The sequence below is a fragment of the Hipposideros armiger genome, unplaced genomic scaffold (assembly GCF_001890085.2).
Source record: "Hipposideros armiger isolate ML-2016 unplaced genomic scaffold, ASM189008v1 scaffold_633, whole genome shotgun sequence".
NCBI lineage: Eukaryota > Metazoa > Chordata > Mammalia > Chiroptera > Hipposideridae > Hipposideros > Hipposideros armiger.
Genome location: NW_017731983.1, coordinates 827,015 through 846,452, shown reverse-complemented (window position 1 = coordinate 846,452; position 19,438 = coordinate 827,015). Strand labels below are relative to the sequence as shown.

Genomic DNA, 19,438 nt, shown 5'->3' with positions numbered 1-19,438 from the left:
AAAAAAAAGAATATACATAGTCCCCAATGTAAGACCTAACAGCTGAGTTATAACCGTAAAGTTCTTCATGTTTTGTTTTTCTTTTTTTCACATAAAGAGTCATATCAATACAAACACAGGGGGGAAATCACTCTCTTATTTAAGCCTTTATAAAAAACACAAGCTAAGTGAAATTAAACCAAACAAAACACATACATTCCCAGTTTCTCAAAAATGTCTCCTGGTTCCTTAAGAAAGAAAAGTTTAAAGTATATACGTGGATCAACTTCTGGTCACAGCTGCTATGCTAAGAAATAATAGTCAGGCAAGAATTTTAGTTAAGAAAGCTCTAAACAGTGTCATCCACATTCTTTAGTATTTTTAATGATCATTTTCATAGTCCAAAGTGCTCCATCTTCTACACCGTTCATGTGGACAAACGGTGCTTTGATTTTTCTCCTTCTTTATTCTGACAGAATTGAAATGATAGGTGATCTATTGGAGAAAAGGGTTTTTTCCTTTTCCACAACAGACCACAAATCATGCTGAACTACAAAAACATGGAAACCTTACTTTTCCTGTGATCTTGTCCATGTATTTTTGTTAAAGAACTATTTTTACTTTTAATATGATCAGTCCTAGGCACTCTAAAACTATTCTACCACTGAATCTCATTCAATACTCAAGAATTTGGTTCCAGGGACGGCTGGTTAGCTCAGGTGATTAGAGCACAGTGCTCATAACACCAAGGTTGCCGGTTCGATTCCCACATGGACCACTGAGATGTGCCCTCCACAACTAGATTGAAACAACTACTTGACTTGGAGCTGATGGGTCCTGGAGAAACACACTGTTCCCTAATAATCCCCAATAAAAATATTAAAAAATAAAAAATTTGGTTCTAGATGCAGATAATGCTTTGCATTAACTTCCATACAAAACAACACATGCCAGAGCCTTTCCCCTCACTTTTTCTACCTCAGCCAAACTTTCCAAACTAATTCTTTCCTCATCTGAACTTCTAATGGTACTTAACAATATATACATGCAATTTACCGCATTCCACCTTGTATTTTATTTATTTATGCATCTTCTGCATTCCACTCCTTGACATTACTGTTCAACTGATTTTTCATTCATGTATTAGGACTATATTAAATGAGATACCATTTAATTTTCATCTAAAAATAAGTGATCTCACTTCTACTTCCAATCAAGATGGAGTAACAAGAACCACTTTAACTTTGCCATCTCAAACAACTAAAAATCAGAATGAGATACATGAAACAGCAGTACTCAAGACACTGTATAGTAGACAAAGAAGGACACTGATCCAAGACAGGAAACAACTAAGGTGAGCTTTATAACTGCCCCAGTTGACTGGCTGGAGGAAGTTCCCAGGCTATGACACAGAGAAATGGAAGCCAGGCAGAGCCTGGTTCTCCATGAGTTGAGATCAAGCCAGGAGTCTAGAGAAGCCAAGACACCTGGAGTTCACAGGGAAGAGTATTGCAGAGGAGAAAGCTGCAGAGACAGAGAACTCTGAAGAGCTACAGAGGGTTCCCGTCAAGTACCCAGGTAAGCAATGGTCACTGCATGTACGTGAGGAACTACCTGCAGCTGGAGGAAGGACCACCTGACAGAGCTGGAGGGAATGATGTTAGGAGCTCACCCAGTGCCAGGGATAGAGCCTGTTCCCAACGATGAGAGTGAAAAACCTGATAACTTAAGAAGCATCAGTTAGGCTACTAAGAAGAGTCTTGTCTCAACAGTGGGGGAAAATTAACCAGAGACTAAACAGCGCTCTGATCATATCTAACAACAACAACCAAAAAACGAGATGTACAGGATCAAACTATTTCTACGAAAATCAGCTCAAGAATATTTACAGAAAAGCTAAAATACACATTGTCTGGCATCTCATCAAACATTACCATGCAAAGACGCAGGAAAATATAATCCATAATTGGGGGGGGGGAATTAATCAGTTGCAACTGATCCAGAACTAATATAGATGTTAGAATTAGCAGACAAGGACATTAAAACATCTATATTCTATATGTTCAAGAAAAATTGTATATACAAGAAAAATTGAGACATGAGAGATGGAAAAAAGATCCATATCAAAATTCTAGAGATGAAAACTGTTATCTGAGGTTAAAAAACAATACACTGGATTGGATTAATGGCAGACCAGACATTGCAGAAGAAAAGATATGTGCACTTGATAACACCACAAGAGAAAATATCCAAAAGGAAATATAGAGGAAAAAAGACTAGAAAAACAATGACCATTGAGTCTTGAAAATGACATGGAATGATTATGGTCATATATTGACAGCTTTTTCAAAACTAGTATGCAAAGAATCTAACTCTTGGTTATCCTGAGGGGAAGGAAAGGGGAAAGGGAGATAGAGGGCTGTACTCGAAATACCACGTCTGGTCCACTTACCATGATTTGCCAAACCTTAAAATTCCATTGTCACCTTCCCACACTTCTTAGGGTCATGTCCTTCTTCACTTCTTTCCTGACTTCCCAGGAGGCTAAAGCTCCTATGCCACTTACCCACATGCTATCTTTTGGATACACATAGCCTTCCATTGGAACATTTACAAGAGATTTGTGTGTTGCCCAAATAGCTGTTTACTCCCAAACCTTTCTTTCTTCTAGCCAAATAAAGCATCCATTTCCAAAAGTACATTATATTTTAAGTATTAACTGATTTAAGTAATAAGCACTAGGATATGTATGATTACTCAGTTTAATTCTCCTGTTTTGCATTTAAAAAGAGGACCCTGTCAATGCATTAACATGCATTTAAGCCGAACCTTTAAGGCAAGAAATTAATCACGTGGGAGAAAGAGGTATTCTGGCCCAAAGTAATAACACATGAAAAATAATATACAAAAAATGTATGAAAAGCAGGAAAGTATAAAACATGGCATATCTGGGAACTGCAAATGGTTCAGGGTTGGGGGTAGGGTGGAGGGAGAAGGCAAGTAAGAAAAAGGAACGAATCCTCCTATATTCTTGGGGTGGGGGAGGGGGGAATGAAAGGGCAGGGGAAGGGTTTCACTCTGATCCATTTCACAGGGATCCAAGATGAACTCAGTGAAGTCAAAACTGTGTTTCTATCACCAAGCTATATGAGAAAACCTTCCCTATACTAAAAAAATTGGGAGGATCTACATCCTTTTAAGTCAGAGGTTGGCAAACTATGGTTTTGGTCCAAAGCTGTTCCATCACCTGGTACAGCCTGAAAGCTAAGCATGGTTTTTACATTTTTAAATAGTTGAATAAATTCAAAAGAAGAATATTTTGTGATACATGGAAATTATATGAAATTCCAATTTCAGTGTCCATAAATAAAGTTCTACTGGAATATAGCCACCCTCATTCATTTATACATCATCCCACTTCTTTCATGCCAGCAGCAGAGCTGAACAGTTGTGACAGAGACAGCATGGCCTGCACAAGCCAAAAATATCTACTATCTAGCCATTAACAGAAAAAAATTGTAGATGTCTTAAGAATCTTCCAAAATCTCACCCCCTTCACTTCAGTTTCAGTTTGCCTCTTCAAAATTTGTTACAAGGGATCTCATAATCAATATTAGATAAAAGAATATAGTAATATTTGTGGATATAAAAGTATTCCTTTATAATTTCAAAAAATTATTGATTTCCATTACCATATGTTGTTTAAATATTCCTTTATATATGAAATACTAAATTTTGGTTGCAGGACTTTATCCTTTAATTTTGAATGAATTAAATATTTCCAGTTATGATTTTAAGTTACAATTTTAAAAATTGTATTTCCTTTTGTTAGTAGCAGTCTAGCTATACCTATTTCCTAAGCCATTACTTTAAAAAGATATGTTATTCTAATATTCTGAAACTGAATGCCCTCTGAAAAAATTCAAGAGGCATGATGAAAAGAATATGCTAAAGTAAGTTAATCTAACAATATTTCTATGGTATTTGATTATAGTAAGTATTAAGTCAGAGTGTTATTTTAAGGGTTTAATTTTTTTTGTTGTGTTTTACTTCTAGTCTCAATGATGTTTTACTATTGCTACTCATTTAAAAGACTACAATTCTGAATTGTGGTTTTTCAACACTCTTGATATAATACAATTTCAAGATCTCAAAAAAAGTAATCAAATTTACTTTTGCTGATTTTCAGTATGTCATTCGTTGGCCCACCTGGAACCTTTGAAACAGTATTTCTAAAAAATAAGTTTAAACATGAAAATTTGTGTTAGTAACCTTTGAGGGATCTGGGCAAGATCCGGAGGTTGGAAGGCAGGTAGTAGGTAGGTTCTTGCCAACCAGCTGGAGGCATGCTTTATAATGAAGCAGAAAAACAGTCTTCTACTCAAGAGCTGAGGGCAATAGCCCTTTATTTGTGAAGTTATAAACTGCTGACAACACTACATGATCAATAAGCTTTGAAAACTGAGTAAAGTCAAACATGTTGTCAAAAAACCCTACTTATAACAAAGATGATATTTAATAACACTCATAACTGATATTTTACTTAATTAGATATAAATGATAAATAATTCATATGAATTGAAGCTATTAGTCCAGGACAGTTAAGACTCTGGAAACTATATGTTTTCATATCTACGAGGAATAATTCAAGGAAATAGATAAGACGAGCCAAGAGAACAGAAGATTAAAGGGAACACTTAGCCATTATCTTCAAATATTTGGTTTTTATGAAGGAGATTAAACGATTCTATGCGACTCCAGATGACAGAACTAGGGAGAGTGAGAAGACAATAATGAAAATAGATTTTAGCTCACCACAAGGAAAACGCTTCTACTTTTTAATGGCCAACAACGGAACTAGTTATCTTAGGAGGCTGATAGTATAATGATGGAACAGCGTACAAATTTAGAGTTAATGAGCTCAAGTTTGAAAGGTATCTCTGTATCCAGAGCCACATCTCGAATCTCAGTCTAACATATGGGGGAAAACAGGAAAAACACCACCAACCTCAAAAGGTGACTGACAAGTGATATATGATAGAAATAGAATTGTTATGCATGGAAATGTGATTTGTATGTAAAATTGGTGCAAAGTAGGTATGCAAAATAAAAAGTGATTACAATAACAATCATTATTCAAAAAAGTTAGGAAGAGGGATACTGGAGCCAAATTCCTCAGGTTTAAATCTAGGCGTTGCAATTGTGGGGCCCAGAACCTCTCTCTACTCCTGTTTCCTAATTTCCACAGTATGGACATTAATAGTACTTATAAGGCTGCTGATGGAATAAATGACTTTACATAAGGCACTGACAATAGTGCCTAATGCATAATATGCATTCTGTAATGTTACCTATTATTATTATGCAATATTACAATACCTACTTCATTTTCTTCAATATTGAATTCCCTGTTATTACAAGTATTCCATCAAAGCCTTGAGTAAGTCAGAGATGAGAATTCCGGAAGTGAGTCAGAGTCTCAGCTAAATTAATGCATTCACACATGCAACAAACATTTACTGAATACGTGTATAATACCTACAAGAGGCATTAGAGTACAGTGGTTAAGAGTACCGATTCCCAAGCCAGTCTGTGCAGCTGAATCCCTATATAAACTTGGGCAAGTTACCTAACCAATATATGCCTCAGTTTCCTCTTTTGTACCATGGGATAACTGTCGAGTTGAGAGGATTCAATGAGTTCATGTAGGTAAAGTACTTAGAACAGTACCTGACAACCACAGATAAGTTAGCTATTATTCCGACCACATTCCAGGCACAGTGCTAGACACCAGGAATATAACTGACTCTAAAAAGGTCCCTCACCTCACAAGTGTTATATTCTTTGGTGGGTAAGGGGCACAGATAACAAACCAACATGTGACAAGTAATATAGACACTAGAATCAGTGACAAGTGAGGAAAAAGCATGGTCAGGGGACAGAGAGTGACTGAAGAGTTCACCCTGAGATAGAAGGTCAAAGGAGAGCTCTGCCTGGAGAAATCATGTGGGTGTCTGAAGGCAGAGCATTTGAGGCTGAGAAACAGAAGGAAAGGCCCTGAGCAGGAGGATGCGAGTGTGTTAAGGGAACAGCAAAGAGGCCAGTATCACTGGAGCGGGAACATGGGAAGAGAGGGCAGCAGGAGGTAAGGCTGTAGGCAGCCAGCTTCCTGACCACGCAGGACGAGAGATTTTATTCCGAGCCTGGAGGGGACAATTAGAAGGAGTGACAAAACCAGACCTGCACTTTCAATGATTCACTCTGGCAGTGGCCTCTGATGGATTATTTGACGCCAAGGTTTCCTGAATTTCGTCATTCTTATAGTGAGAGAGGCACATGTAAGCATCTGGGAAATGGAAATAAAGTAGCATGGTGGCAGGCCACAGCGTTTCTGCCTGCTCAGAGGAGCTGAGCATGGCGCCCAGTAACAGTCGCTACATTCAAAACAGCAAAGCATTGACTGCAGGGGAGCATCCATTTGTTTGTTAGATTTCACATGTCAAGTGCTGTGATGAAATATTCAAGAAAGATTTGATGGTGGTATTGGAATGCTGGAGGGGGAAAAAAAAGAGCGAGGAATTATGACTCCAGTATGGAATGCTGGGGACACCAACACAGTCAGATTCCAGAGAGAAGAGTCCACGAAAAGGAGCGAATGGTGGGCACAGGGTGCTGTGTCATCGCTGTGACTGGTTCCTAGAGAAGGCCTGAATCAATATCACATACGGGTGTCCAAGAAACAGCCCAACGTAAGGAGCTCCATGAACAGAAGTTAAAGCGTGGGCGCTCCATGAACCAAGAGTCAAAAGAGAGATGAAATTGTTTCCATGTGGCAATCTGTATAGATATGAGGTCGAAAAATTTCAGGGAAGAACAGAAAACAGGAGACACGAAACCTTTCAGGCTCTGCCACAGCACCCAAGAGGGATGAAGTGTCACTCACCTTTCAACACTGAGACATCCTTTGTAGCAATACAAACTTGAACAGCAGCCGGTCAAACCCTAAGCTTACCTAGTCTCAATTACAAAAGTAAGGTGAAAGATAAAGGAAAAAATAAATAAAGGGAAGGGGGCAAAAAGGGTGTGTGCTTGGGGTAGGGAGGGTGAATGGGAAGAAAAACCATTTAATGAGTCAAAATGGCTCAGATTTAATCACATTTATGGAATTCTGTATATCTTTTCAGGAAAGCTAAGTGATTTTTAGACTAGCAATATTTTTCAAGAGCCAGTCTTGGTCTTGTCAAGAAAACGGTTATAACTGAAGATATGGAGCTGTGTAGAAGAGTTCAGAAAGAAAGCAAATCTCTGGAAAAAGTGAGGCTCTTTTTTGGTTCATTGTAAAGGAACATAAATTAGTCTCCAACCCACAATCTCCGCCTACCCCCCCCAACTTCCCAGAGTCCTGCACAGCCCACAGAAAAGCGGAAAGTGTGCCAAAACAAACAGTGTGGGCTGCAGCGCTGTGGATGAGGGTGGGTTGAGGCTCGGGTGGAACTGGCAGGCACCCGAATGGAATCACTTTAAAGCAATGCCACAAAATGGAGACTAAATAATCACTGAGGACGGTCAACAGTCACAGAAAATAGGATATGCATAGCAAAACCGGAGACTCGATTCCCTGCCCCAGCTCATTAAAAAAAACCAAACAAACAAACAGAAAGGATAGGAAAAAATGAAACAAAGCGAAACATACCTGCTCTCTTATCTGTCTTTAATTAAAGCATAAAATACCCCCCTCTTCTCTTCTCCCAACCACCCTGGAACAGAGGAGCCAAACTGGCAGCAACTCAGGTGAAAGACTTCAGTCTTCTAGCTATAAAGAGGGGAGATAGCAGACAATGGAACTGGTGATTCATTACAAAAGAATACACTCCACAGCGGCCTGCTGCCACATGGGCTCCCTGCACTATTTAAAGGAACAGCAACCCCCTTTCCAACCTCCCTTATTCTTAACACCTTCCCTCCTCTTGGTCCTGATGGAAAACAGATTTTGAAGAAAATGCCAGCAAAGCACTGAGCTGTCCAAGAAAGGGAGGGCTTTGTGTTCCACAGAAACTGGCAGTCTTACACTACAGGAGAGTACCAAATTTTCTCTCACATCCATACTGTACAGTCTTTTCCTCTCTCCTCATATACTTCCCCTTTCAACAGCAAACAGCAAAACTGAGTCTGAGTTTGACTAAACATTTTTAAAAATTAATTGGAGTTAGGAGTCATCTGCAATTTTGTGTTTCTATTTCACACATTATGGAATGATTTTTCCTCTTTTCTGTCCTTTTAGTCCACATTGTTATTTTCATAGATGTAAGAAGATGCGATAATTTGATTCATATGTTCAGATATGAGAGTATCTCAGTGAAATACTCCTACAAAATATACACGAGGAAAAGATAAACCTAAAGTTAAAACAATAAGATCGCATGGGCACGTCTGTCTACCATCACAGAATTTTGATTAAATTACCATTTGCTTTTTTTTTTAAGGCAAAGCACTGATTACTTATTGTAAATCACAGAGCAGTTTGCTAGTCAACCCAAAAAGCAGGCCTTATAACACGAAAGCACATATAATAATAAAGTGCACACTCTCCAATTACTGACACAGATCTAATATTGTAGGATGAAAATGTCATCCATTGAAAGCCCTTCTTCCGCCAAGTGAGTGATGGAAAGTAAGGCATATAGAAATGTTAAGATCCAAGATGCAAAGAACCTAGGTGACACGCGGTGAAAACAAATCTAAATACCTTTCTTAACATACTAGTCAAGACGCTATATACAATAATAAACCATGTAACTTTGATAAACCCTGAACAGTGTAGACATTTTATATTCAGAAAGCTTATGTGACAGATCATTATTATATATTGGGATTGGATGTCTGGCTCAACAAACAAAAAACAAAAATACCCCCCAAAACAAAATACACCCCCCCCAAAAAAAAACCCCATAGGACAAGTAAAGGTTTGGCCCACCTGGTTTTACCAACAATGATGGATGTTACATTAACACAGAAAGTGTATACACCAAAACAAATATGCTGGAATACTGAAAATTCACAAATTTGATATTCTGTACTTTCCAGCTGTATAAATTCAGAATGGGCAAAAGCAAGTTACTTGTTTCCTTCAGCATTCAGCATATCCTGAGAAAATGATGATTTTAATTTACCTATTAGACTTCTTCACTACCAAGAAATCCCTTTATCCCGTCTCCATTTATCTCTTTTGCTTCGTTCCTAAAATTAGTCTCCTTACTTACCAATGATTAAGACCACAATAGTAAGTGTGCATCTGTGCATGTGCGTTCTAACTTGTGCTTACACATGCTTAACCAGTTCCTCTGGAAAGCAAGGGGACATGTTCCAGAGGCCATGATAAACCTCTGATTATGGAAAGTCCTAGCTTAGATAAGTCTTTCACTGATTTAAAAATGTACATAGTGAAAAGTCAAGTAATTGAAAAGCCTTCGGTAATAGCTGAGAAAGAAGAGAGCTGATACCCTCTAATATTGCCAGTTAATGAAAATTGAATGAGGGCTCCAAGGTTAAGAAGCATCATCTCCCAAGCAACAAAGAGAATACAGAAATAGGTTTTCTCTCTTAGGGAAGTTTTTAAAAAGTAAAGCAATATTTCAAAAGAGTTAATTAGGCTGATACTGAAGGGATAAGAAGTGGAAGAGAAAATATTTCAAGGGTGTCTCCACTTTCCAAAAGAGGGAGGGGTTTCCTGATAATCTCCCAACTCAGGTCTTGTGAAGAATTACTTTGGAAAGATATATTCCTTGCAAGTTCCCTCTCCTCTAGGCCACGCTGGGAAAATCTCCCTACCGCTTTCCCTCCTTCCAAACAACACTGCGGGGCATTACATAACGTTTAACGGAACAGGGTTCCAGCCCCTACCCGGATGCCTCCCTCTGGATGGCTAGCTGACTCTCTCGCCCTCCGGTGGTGACTTGAAGAGGCTAAGACAAGAGAGAAGACAAAAAAGGGGCAACCTCCTTAAAAGGAAAGCACTGTCCAGTGATGAAATTTCCCTACAGAGCATAAAAGCAAGGAGTGAAAATGATCCTACACGTGAGACGAAAGGACACGCGTGTTCTACAATGCAAATGACTTCTCATGGATCAATCACAGCCTCGCCATTCCCTCTTGCCTTATATGTAAAGCAAAAAGGGTGCCAACAAGAAAAAAAGTACTGCCAGGGGAAACCATGGCAGAGCAGTCATTCACCTTTCCATTTGTCAGGAATGACTTGCTAAAATGCAGATCAGACATTGCCAGGCGTAACCAAAGACAGCCAGAGAGAGAGGGGCGGGGAGGGCGAGAGAGCTTCCATTTCCCACTCCCTCTCCTTCAAACGCCTTTTAATGCCCCCGTGATTGTCATTTATCCATTCGGATCTGTTCTCCTGTCAGGGAGGGCTCTACCTGCTCCTGCTACACCTGAATGCGCCGATGGTTCCCATTTAGAAGGTTCTTTGCCAGTAACAAAGCCATGAAAATGAAACATATTTTCCTAGTCTTCATTTTTAATAAGCCATTTAGAACGACAACAGCAAAGCTTCAAGTCTATAGCCAATGCTGAGAAGCCGAAGTGAATCGGGAATCAGATTCCCTGTAACAAATTCTTCTGCGATTCTGAAAAGGAAGTCGATCTCTCTCCTCTCTTTCTGGCAGTCTACAAGAATCTCTTCCTCCCTCTGCAGTCTCTCTCTCCCTCCCTCTTCTTCTCAGAACCAAGACAAAGAGGTAGACAAATCCCCACAGGGTCTTTCCTGAGCTACAGCTGCAAAGTACAGGAAACAGGAATCGGCTATGAGGCTGAGGAAGGGGGGGAGAAAAAAGGGTACGGATACACACACCTCTCTCTCTCTCTCTCTCTCTCTCTCTCTCTCTCTAACTCACAGCACACACACAGACTTTTCAGCTGATAACAATAAATATGGCCTTTTCTAAGAAGACAATAATAATTAAAACTCTGCTTACTATACCCCACCCGCATTATCTTTATTTAGATCCCCAAAACAGGGAAAGCAACACGCCGGGGAAACGCAAATCTTACCTGAGTTACCATTTTCTTTTTCTCCATAAACCAAACGGAACAGATGATGAACACCTCAAAGCAGTCGTGCTGGGGTACACCTTCCCCAGCCTTCTTTTCCACCCCCCTCCCCCCCCAATCTCGCTACTTAAGGGTGGGCAATTGATCCCCCTTTATCCAGTCTTCCTTCCTTTTTCTTTCTAGTGTTTCTTCCTTTCTTTTCTCTTCCTCTCTGGCAGTCTCTCCCCCTCCTTCTTTCTCCAGCTCCCTCCCATATCTCAGGCAGATGGCTGAAGGAAGCCCCACCCCTGAATGCCTAAGGTAATTAATCAGAGTGGAGCCCCACCTCTTCCTCCTCCTCCCACCCCCTCCCAGCAGGCTGACATCTCCCAACTCCAGAAACAGGCCTGCAGGAGAATGGCAGTTTGGTGTGTGTGCTTTGCGCACGCGTGCGTGTGCGTGTGCGTGTGCGTGTGCGTGTGTGTGTGTGTGTGTGTATGTGAGTGAAGTGAGGAGGGAAAGGGGGGTGCAAGAGAGAGGGGCAGGCGCCATGTGCAGGCATATTTTAAGGACTGAATATCTGCGATGGTGGCATTAATTATATAGCACTGGGAGCATTCGGAGCTTACCATAGTTAATACAGATTTAAAATATTCCACCCATGAATATCTGATTATAAGTAAGAAATGAAACAAAAAATATTTTTTAAAAAACATTTCCACTGATGCACAGTTTACAGATGTAGTGGATTTAATGAAAGATGTGAAAAGCGGTGGAATGACCACTGACTGAAAGGTTTTCAAGGAATGGGAATATGCAAGACCCGGCTTGTCCTAAACCAGTCTAATGAGTGCAAAGGGCTGAAAGAGAGGAGGAAGGTAATGAAAGTGCTTATTTTTCCTACGGTAAAAAACATGGGGATTATGAAAAAGGTGTCTACAATCATGACTGTTGGAGAAACTTAAGGTGGATACAAAGGTGGATACAAATTTGACTGCTTTCAGGCTTCGAGCTTCATTAAAAATTCTGGTTAACTGAGAATTCACCCTTTGTGTTCCCCAGCCTCCTGTATTTCAGCCTCCTTTGAGAAGATAAACCTTTTCTTATATGTACACTGGACATCTGTGTCATTATCATAAATAATAGTTACTGTAGAGTGATATATGGTTTGGGAGAATGTTTAGTGAACATAAGAGTTTTTTTAAAGTTCTTTTATTAAAAGGACATAATGGAAAAAAGCACAAAGATGTGATTCAGTCCAGGAGTCCTGGTCTAAGTCCAGGAGTCCTGGCCCTTTACAAATAATCTTGGAAAAGTCTTAACCTCTGAATATAAATTTTACACTCTCCATACTTTGTATTATTAAATATTTAAAAAGAACAATATGTAAACGTTTGATGAGTTTATGATGTTTATCATGTCTCATAAAGAAATCTAACTTTTTAGTATTCTAATTAAGATCCTAAAGGATTTTATTCTACATTTTAGTTATGCTGTATTTATTATGTTAAAATCTCTTATAGATTACTCAAAAGGAAGAGATTAATTACAAAATTAAGCTTCCTGTTTTTAAAATAAACACAAATCAAAATTTAAAATCACCAATCACACTGAGAAGTTTTTTGCTGTCTCTATTAAGAATTGTTTGGCAAAATGTATAACCAGGCTTTAAAAAATGTAGTATAAAATAATGTTGGTTGGCACATTACCGATATATCATCATGCTCCCACCCAAATTAATAAACATTTTAACAATTCTGAACAGAACACAGGAACTACCAAACAGTCTGCAGAACTTGGAGACACTGGCACAATCACAGCTATTTACTAAGTACCTATAATATGCCAGGTGCTATTCTGGGCATTTTACAGATATCTGTATACCTCTGCTATAATCCATATTATATATTTTTTTAAAATGTACCAAAGAATGGGATCTTTAAACATGAGAAAAAATATTTTAAGAAAAGAGACAGATCAGTACTAGGCTTGTTCTTATTTAACATTTTTAGAAATGATCAGGAAGATAGAACATACTGCTTCTCTGAATTTGCAACTGAAAATCTAATCAGGAGATAAAATGCAGTCAATTTTTTAAAAGACAAAGTGAGTAAGCAGAAAAGAGGTAGGAGAGTTTCGCTGGAAGCAGGGCAACCCAGTGTACTTTTGGAAAACTCTAAATCATATTTATGGGGACATTTTTTACATTTTAAGTTCTAATATAAGAAATCAACCTGAGAATTAATTACTGTATCCCATTCTTTGAATCCATGGTCCACTCTAGTAAAAGGGGCACAAAACCTGGAGTTTAAGATGCCAGACTCCCCCACTCCCTGCCAGCCCCACCTCCACCCCCACACCTCACCCCCATTCCCCCACTACCCTTATGACAATGGCAGCTATCTTGAAGCTTGTGTGTGACGGCAGCCTCCACACATATAAAAAGACAACAAGGCCTCAAGAAGGGATATTTTTTTTCCAAATAAAAACACAAAAGAGAGATCCCCTCACACAGTTAAGTCTAGGACTAGGATAAAGGTTTCCTTAGGTCTGGTATTCAGGCGTCTTTTCTACATTTAGGACCAGCACTTTATACTGCAAATAATGAGCTTACAAAGGCTCATTACCATAGAGTTAGTATGAGCTAAAGTAAAAATAAATACCAAAATGATTTCTATAAACTCACTGAATAACAGAATCATAGTGAGCACTGGACAAATTCAAGACTGTTTTGATGTGCGTCCCTGACTTTAAAAGCTGGCGTTATAGAGGGCAACGTGCTCCCTGGTGCCCAAGAGAGAGAAGAGCCAGGACTGAACAGCCTGGATCTGACCAGCAAAACAGCTGGAGTCCCTGGTAGCTTGATGTGCCCAGTAGTGCACTGAGGAGAAACTCATTTCAGGGCATTTTCTGGGTGGGAGGTGTGGGTTGGGGAAGTGGACAGGCAAATACACAATAAGCATGTCACTAAGGAAGGAGACGACAGCCACCTTCATGGATCAATCCCTAGCTTGCAGCACAGTGCCTGGTATATGGTCAGTACCCAATAAATAGTTGCTAAATAACCAAATGAAGGCACTCTTATTTGTCTCAATTTCTTCATTGCTTCCTCGGTGTTCCATGCAATCCCCAGATTCCTTTCCCCCCAATACTGCTCAACGGAAATTTATCTTCCTGAAGTTCCCAAAGACCTCCGATGGCCAAATGCAGTGGGCATGTTCTATCTTCTCCGACATATCCGTGGCATTTGGCACTCCCCCTTTTAGGAAATTCTCATTCTCAGCTTCAAAGGATACCAGTCTTTCCTGATTTTCCTCTTTCTGTGTTTGCTTGCTTCCCCCATATTACTTTTCTTCCTCTGTCCACCCTTTAAGTGTTGGTATTGCTTGAGGTGCCATCCCCAGGCCTCTTTTTACTGCATACCACAGATTCTTAACCCCAGGTGGAGAGCTCCCCACACAGGCACCCCAGTGGAAATTTGTTTTCTATGTGCATTTCTGTGCAGAGGGGATCCACAGGATTCATCAGATTCTCAAAAGGGTACAAACCTCAAAAAAGTTCAACACTGCTGCGCATGCTTGCTCGAGGTGCTGTAACTCACCCCATCGCTGTGTGCCACCCATTTGCCTTGATGATGCCCACATTTCTAGCTCTGCCGGATACCTCTCCTGAATTCCTGATCAAAAACATCCAACTGCCAAACGATGGTCAGCTCCATTTCGATATCCTACAAATTTCTCTAATTTAAAAGTCCAAAACCAAATTAAATTCTCAAAATTGAATCATTAAGTCATTTGACAAATATCTGAGTGCCTACTATGTGCCAGGCACTGGGGAAAACCAACAATGAACAAAAGGCTTGGATTCTAGTACTCATTCTCCCATGTCTGTTTTCTTGGTGAACGGTTCAATTTCATGACTGGTAAAATAACTACATTTCTTGAGAATTTACTCTGTGGTAGTTTTCTATCAAGCAACTACTTACATATGAGCTCACTTCATCCTCCTGATGAGATACTTTAATCTCCATTTTAGAGATGAGGGAATTGTCTCCGCCTCCAGCCTACCACTCTTCCCATCCAAACATCTCACCACTGCCAGAGCGATCTTTCTATATGCAGATCTCATCCTGCCACTTCCCTGATTACAATCCTCGACTATTCCCCAGAGCCTGAAAGCGGGGAGTCCCAACTCAGGTGGGCACCTAATGCGTGATCTGGCTTCTGGCTTCCGCTCTCCAGTCAGTCGCTGCTCCCGCCCCACCCCCTCTTCTCTGCCCCCACCCCACCACATGAACAACACACAGCTCAACCACGCCAAGTTTCTGTTCTTTTCTGTTTTTTGTTCTTCTGCCCTTGGCTATCTATGGCCTTCCATGGGGCTAGTAACTATAACAGTTACTATTCTGAGGCAGGTCCCCTGCCTCGGAAGCCTTTCCTGACCTACTTGCTCCCACATCTGGAGTAGGTACCCCTTATCCGATCTGCGCCTTAGCACCTAACCCAAGGTTCCAAATTGTTGGGGTTATTGCTTCTGTGTAACTATGACCAGGCTGTGAGCAATCTGAGGGGAGGGACTGTGGTTCTTACCATATGTTCAGTCCCTAGCCCAGGGCCTGAATACATAGTAGTAGGTGAATAAATGTTTGTTGAAATCAAACAATGCCTTGATTTCTATCACTACCATTTATTTATCCATACATGGGTGCCTAAAAATAAAGAGTACCTATGTGGTTATCAAAATATTATAAAAGCATTCTTTTCTTCCGTAAGAGTAGTGGGAAATAGCTTCAAATTTATAAGTTGACTTCAGTATCTTAGAAATTTGAAGCTTTGGGGAAGCTGTATAAAAAGGGAGAGTGGGAGAAAGGCCTTATTTTCAACTTTAAGAGTTCAGGTTCTAGACAAAATATTACTCACTGATTAAAAAACTCACAACTTTAGATGCTCTGGCTTTTCACACTTTTTCAGAAATGTGACTCAATTTCCCTACCTTCCACCCACGCAGCAGCTGTGCTATAAAAGCAGAGCCAAGAGTGCCTGACTAGAAGGCAGGCTTTTCTCATCCTTTCCCAGGCTGCCTCTGACACCCAAGTGAAAAGCAACTTTAAAGGGATGGCATTTCCTGTAGTAATAAAAACTTGTTAGTATAAAAGCACTTCACAGCACGCCCTCACAAAATAACCCCAACAAAGTGTAAATAACAATTTACACCTGATAGATATTAAATACCTTCTCAGAAGCATCTGTAACACAATACCACTTTAATATCCTTTGACCTCAAATTCCCTTTAATATAAATGAAGCCAAATTATAGTTAACTTGATTATTTCCTAGTGTCTTTTCTCTAGTTTAGGCAGGGTTCACTTACATAGAACCCATTCTAGAAAATAAGCTGAGAGCAGAATTTGAAATCAACTGCTCTAGACCTTCTATGCTTATAAAAACCCAAATAACCCTCATATTTATTTCCTGCCCTCCAAATTCAAACCTTTAGAACAAGACCACACATAACATACACTAAGACAAAGGTGAGACCAGAGAAGTTAGAAAACATCACTTCATAAATTATTACCTGGATTTGGGTAATATACTCATCTTTAAAATATCCCAAACTCTAGATAACTAGTCATAATACAATTGAAATTACATTTGTATACAGTCTCTGTATTCTGTGAGGGACTAAGGAAAAAGGTTCTTAGACAACTATTAAAAAGAAATGGGATGACGGGCCAGCTGAGTGGCGTGTTGGTTAGGAGTTGGCTTGGGACACCAGCTCTGAACAGCAGGGCCCTGGTTTGGATCCCACGTGAAGGCCAGTGACGCTGCGCCCTCTACAACTAAGATGGCGAACAACAGTTCGACCCGGAGCAGCTCGACCCGGAGCTGGGCTGCCATGAGTCGCCAGCAACGGAGTAGACTGCAGTGGGGCTGGCCGGCAGCTGGTGTGAGCTTTCGTGAGCTGCCGTCCAATGGCCGGCGAATGACTGCCTCACCAGGGAAGAGCGCAATGATAATACCAACATGGGCCAGTGAAGCTATGTTCTCCACAACTAGACTGCAGAACAAAAGGACAGCAACTTGTCTGTTCCCCTTCACCGATTCCCCAATGCTGTTTCCTCCCCCAATTCCCCAATAAAATCTTAAAAAAAAAAAAAAGGTAATGGGATGTAAGTTTATCAATAACCAGATTATCAAGGAAATAACACCCAACTAATTTGACTGAAGCGTGCTGTTTCTCCAATGTTAAAATATGCTGTGTCTCTTACTAAATTACTGGAGATTCTGCTTTTTCACCACTAGATCCCTGTGCCTGGCACACAGTAGGTACTCAAAAAACATTCTCAAATGAGAAACTAAAGAATACATACCTCCCTGTTCATCAAGGCCATCTTCCCACAAAGCGGACAGCCTGTGGACTAATTCACCCTACGGCATTCTGCAGAGCCCAGCACAGGCCAAACACATGTATCTCGTAGGTAAGTTTCTGTCTTTCAATCTTCCAGGTGCCTAGTGTCATTAAGCTGTACTTGGCTGTCCTAAACCCTCAAGTCAGGACACTTAGCTGCATTCCCAATAATGCAAGACCCTGCTTCTTCTTCCTCTAACTGCCCCCAACTTATCTCAAAAGGATAATCAGTACCAATGTAATGTGTTCAGTGGGTGACAGGTTAAGTAAAATGGCCTCAGGAGAAACTGATAATAGACGAACCCCTAACTTACAACAAGTTACATTTCCCCCCAATATTTTTTATTGTGGTAAAATGCACATAACACAAAATTTACCATCTTAGCCATTTTCAAGTACACATTCAGTGGTTATTAAATATATTCACAATGTTCTACCATCACCACCATCCATCACCAAAACTTTTCGTTTTTTAAAGCTGAACATCTATATTCATTAAACACTAACTCCCCCTTCTCCTTGTCCCCAGAGCCCTTGGAAACCACCATTCTACTTTCTGTCTATGATTCTATTCTAGGTACCTCATATAAATGGAATCATCCAGTATTTGTCTTTTTTGTGGCTGGCTTATGCTCCTTAGCATAATATCCTCAAGGTTCTTCCATGCTGCAGCTTATTTAGAATTTCCTTCCTTTTTTAAGGATGAGTAATATTCCATTGTATGCATTTACCATATTTTGGTTATCCATTCACCCATTGATGGACACTTGGGTTGTTGTATCTACCGTTTGGCCATTGTGAATAGTGAATAGTGCTGTTATGAACATGGGTGTGCAAATATCTCTTCAAGACCCTGTTTTCAATTCTTCTGGGTATAAACCCAGAAGGAGAATTGCTGGGTCATATAGTAATTCTATTTTTAATTTTATGAGAAACCATCGTCTTGTTTCCACAGCAGCTGTACCATTTTCATTCCCACCAACACTACAATTTCTCCACATCCTCGCTAACACTTATTTTCTGTTTCTTTGACAGTAGCCATCCTAACAAGTTATATTTTAACTATTCAGTCAGAGGCTGTAAATGTTTAATACAAAAGAATAATTTTAGGAAAAGTTGCTCAAACAGATTTTTCTCTGGGCAGGGAGACTACAGTCATTGTCTTTTAAATTATATATAGCAAGCTCCTATCTACTTACTCTGCCTGTATTTTAAACTGATTTGACCCAGATTTGGTTCTGCAAAAATTATAACTAATAAAATAACCAATTTCAATTGCACACTCTCAAGACAGGCATGATTTTATTAACAATAGAGCAATGAAAGGTCAAGTACCTAAAATATTTTATTGCCTTGTGTTGAGGGGACTCACTTTGTTTCATTACCTTAACACTAGCAATTCTAGAAATAGAGCTGACACTTGAACGACGCTGGGGTGAGGGGTGTGGACCATCCCCACCCCCTAAATCTGCATGTAACTTTTGACTCTCCAGTGGGCCCTTCCAATCGGAAGATTCAACCCAGGGTGCATAGTAAACAGTATTTTGATCTGCAGGTGAGAATGTGCAACTGGGAATGTGGAAATATTGCTCTCCATAGGGAGTTGGCTGAATCCATAACTACGAAACCCACAGATAGCTACAAGAGCCAATTGTATTTATTGAAAAAACTTGCATATAAGTAGACCCGCACATTTCAAACTCGTCTTGTTCATGGGTCGACTGTAATTAATTTTTAAAATACGTGCAAAACCTTTAATTAAAAAAATACTATTCAGGGCTGGCACGTTGGTTAGGAGTTGGCTTGGGACGCTGGCCCTGAGCAGCAGGGCCCCGGTTCGAATCCCACATGAGGGCCAGTGATGCTGCGCCTTCTACCGCTAAGATGGTCAACAAAAGCTCGACCTGGGATTGGGCTGCTGGTGAGCCGCCATGAGCGGCCGCCCAATGGCCGGCGAGCAACTGCCTCACCCAGAAAGAGCGCAATGATAATGCCAACATGGGCCAACGAA

The 19,438-nt window shown here is 40.1% G+C and overlaps 1 protein-coding gene across 31 annotated transcripts in view; it reads right to left on the bottom strand.

Moving 5' to 3' along the window:
* Positions 1-19,438, bottom strand: part of RBFOX2 (RNA binding fox-1 homolog 2) — a 253,002-nt gene that overhangs the window by 88,399 nt on the left and 145,165 nt on the right. For 2 of the 31 annotated variants that reach the window (XM_019625549.1, XM_019625548.1), the window contains exon 1: positions 11,041-11,290. The exons of 27 other annotated variants lie outside the window; for them this stretch is intronic. In XM_019625549.1, coding sequence (XP_019481094.1) covers positions 11,041-11,067 — 27 coding nt within the window. In that variant the 5' untranslated portion in view covers positions 11,068-11,290. Of the gene's footprint in view, positions 1-7,672; positions 7,792-11,040; positions 11,295-19,438 lie in introns of those variants that run through there. 2 more of the 31 variants (XM_019625532.1, XM_019625546.1) reach the window with 2 other exon arrangements.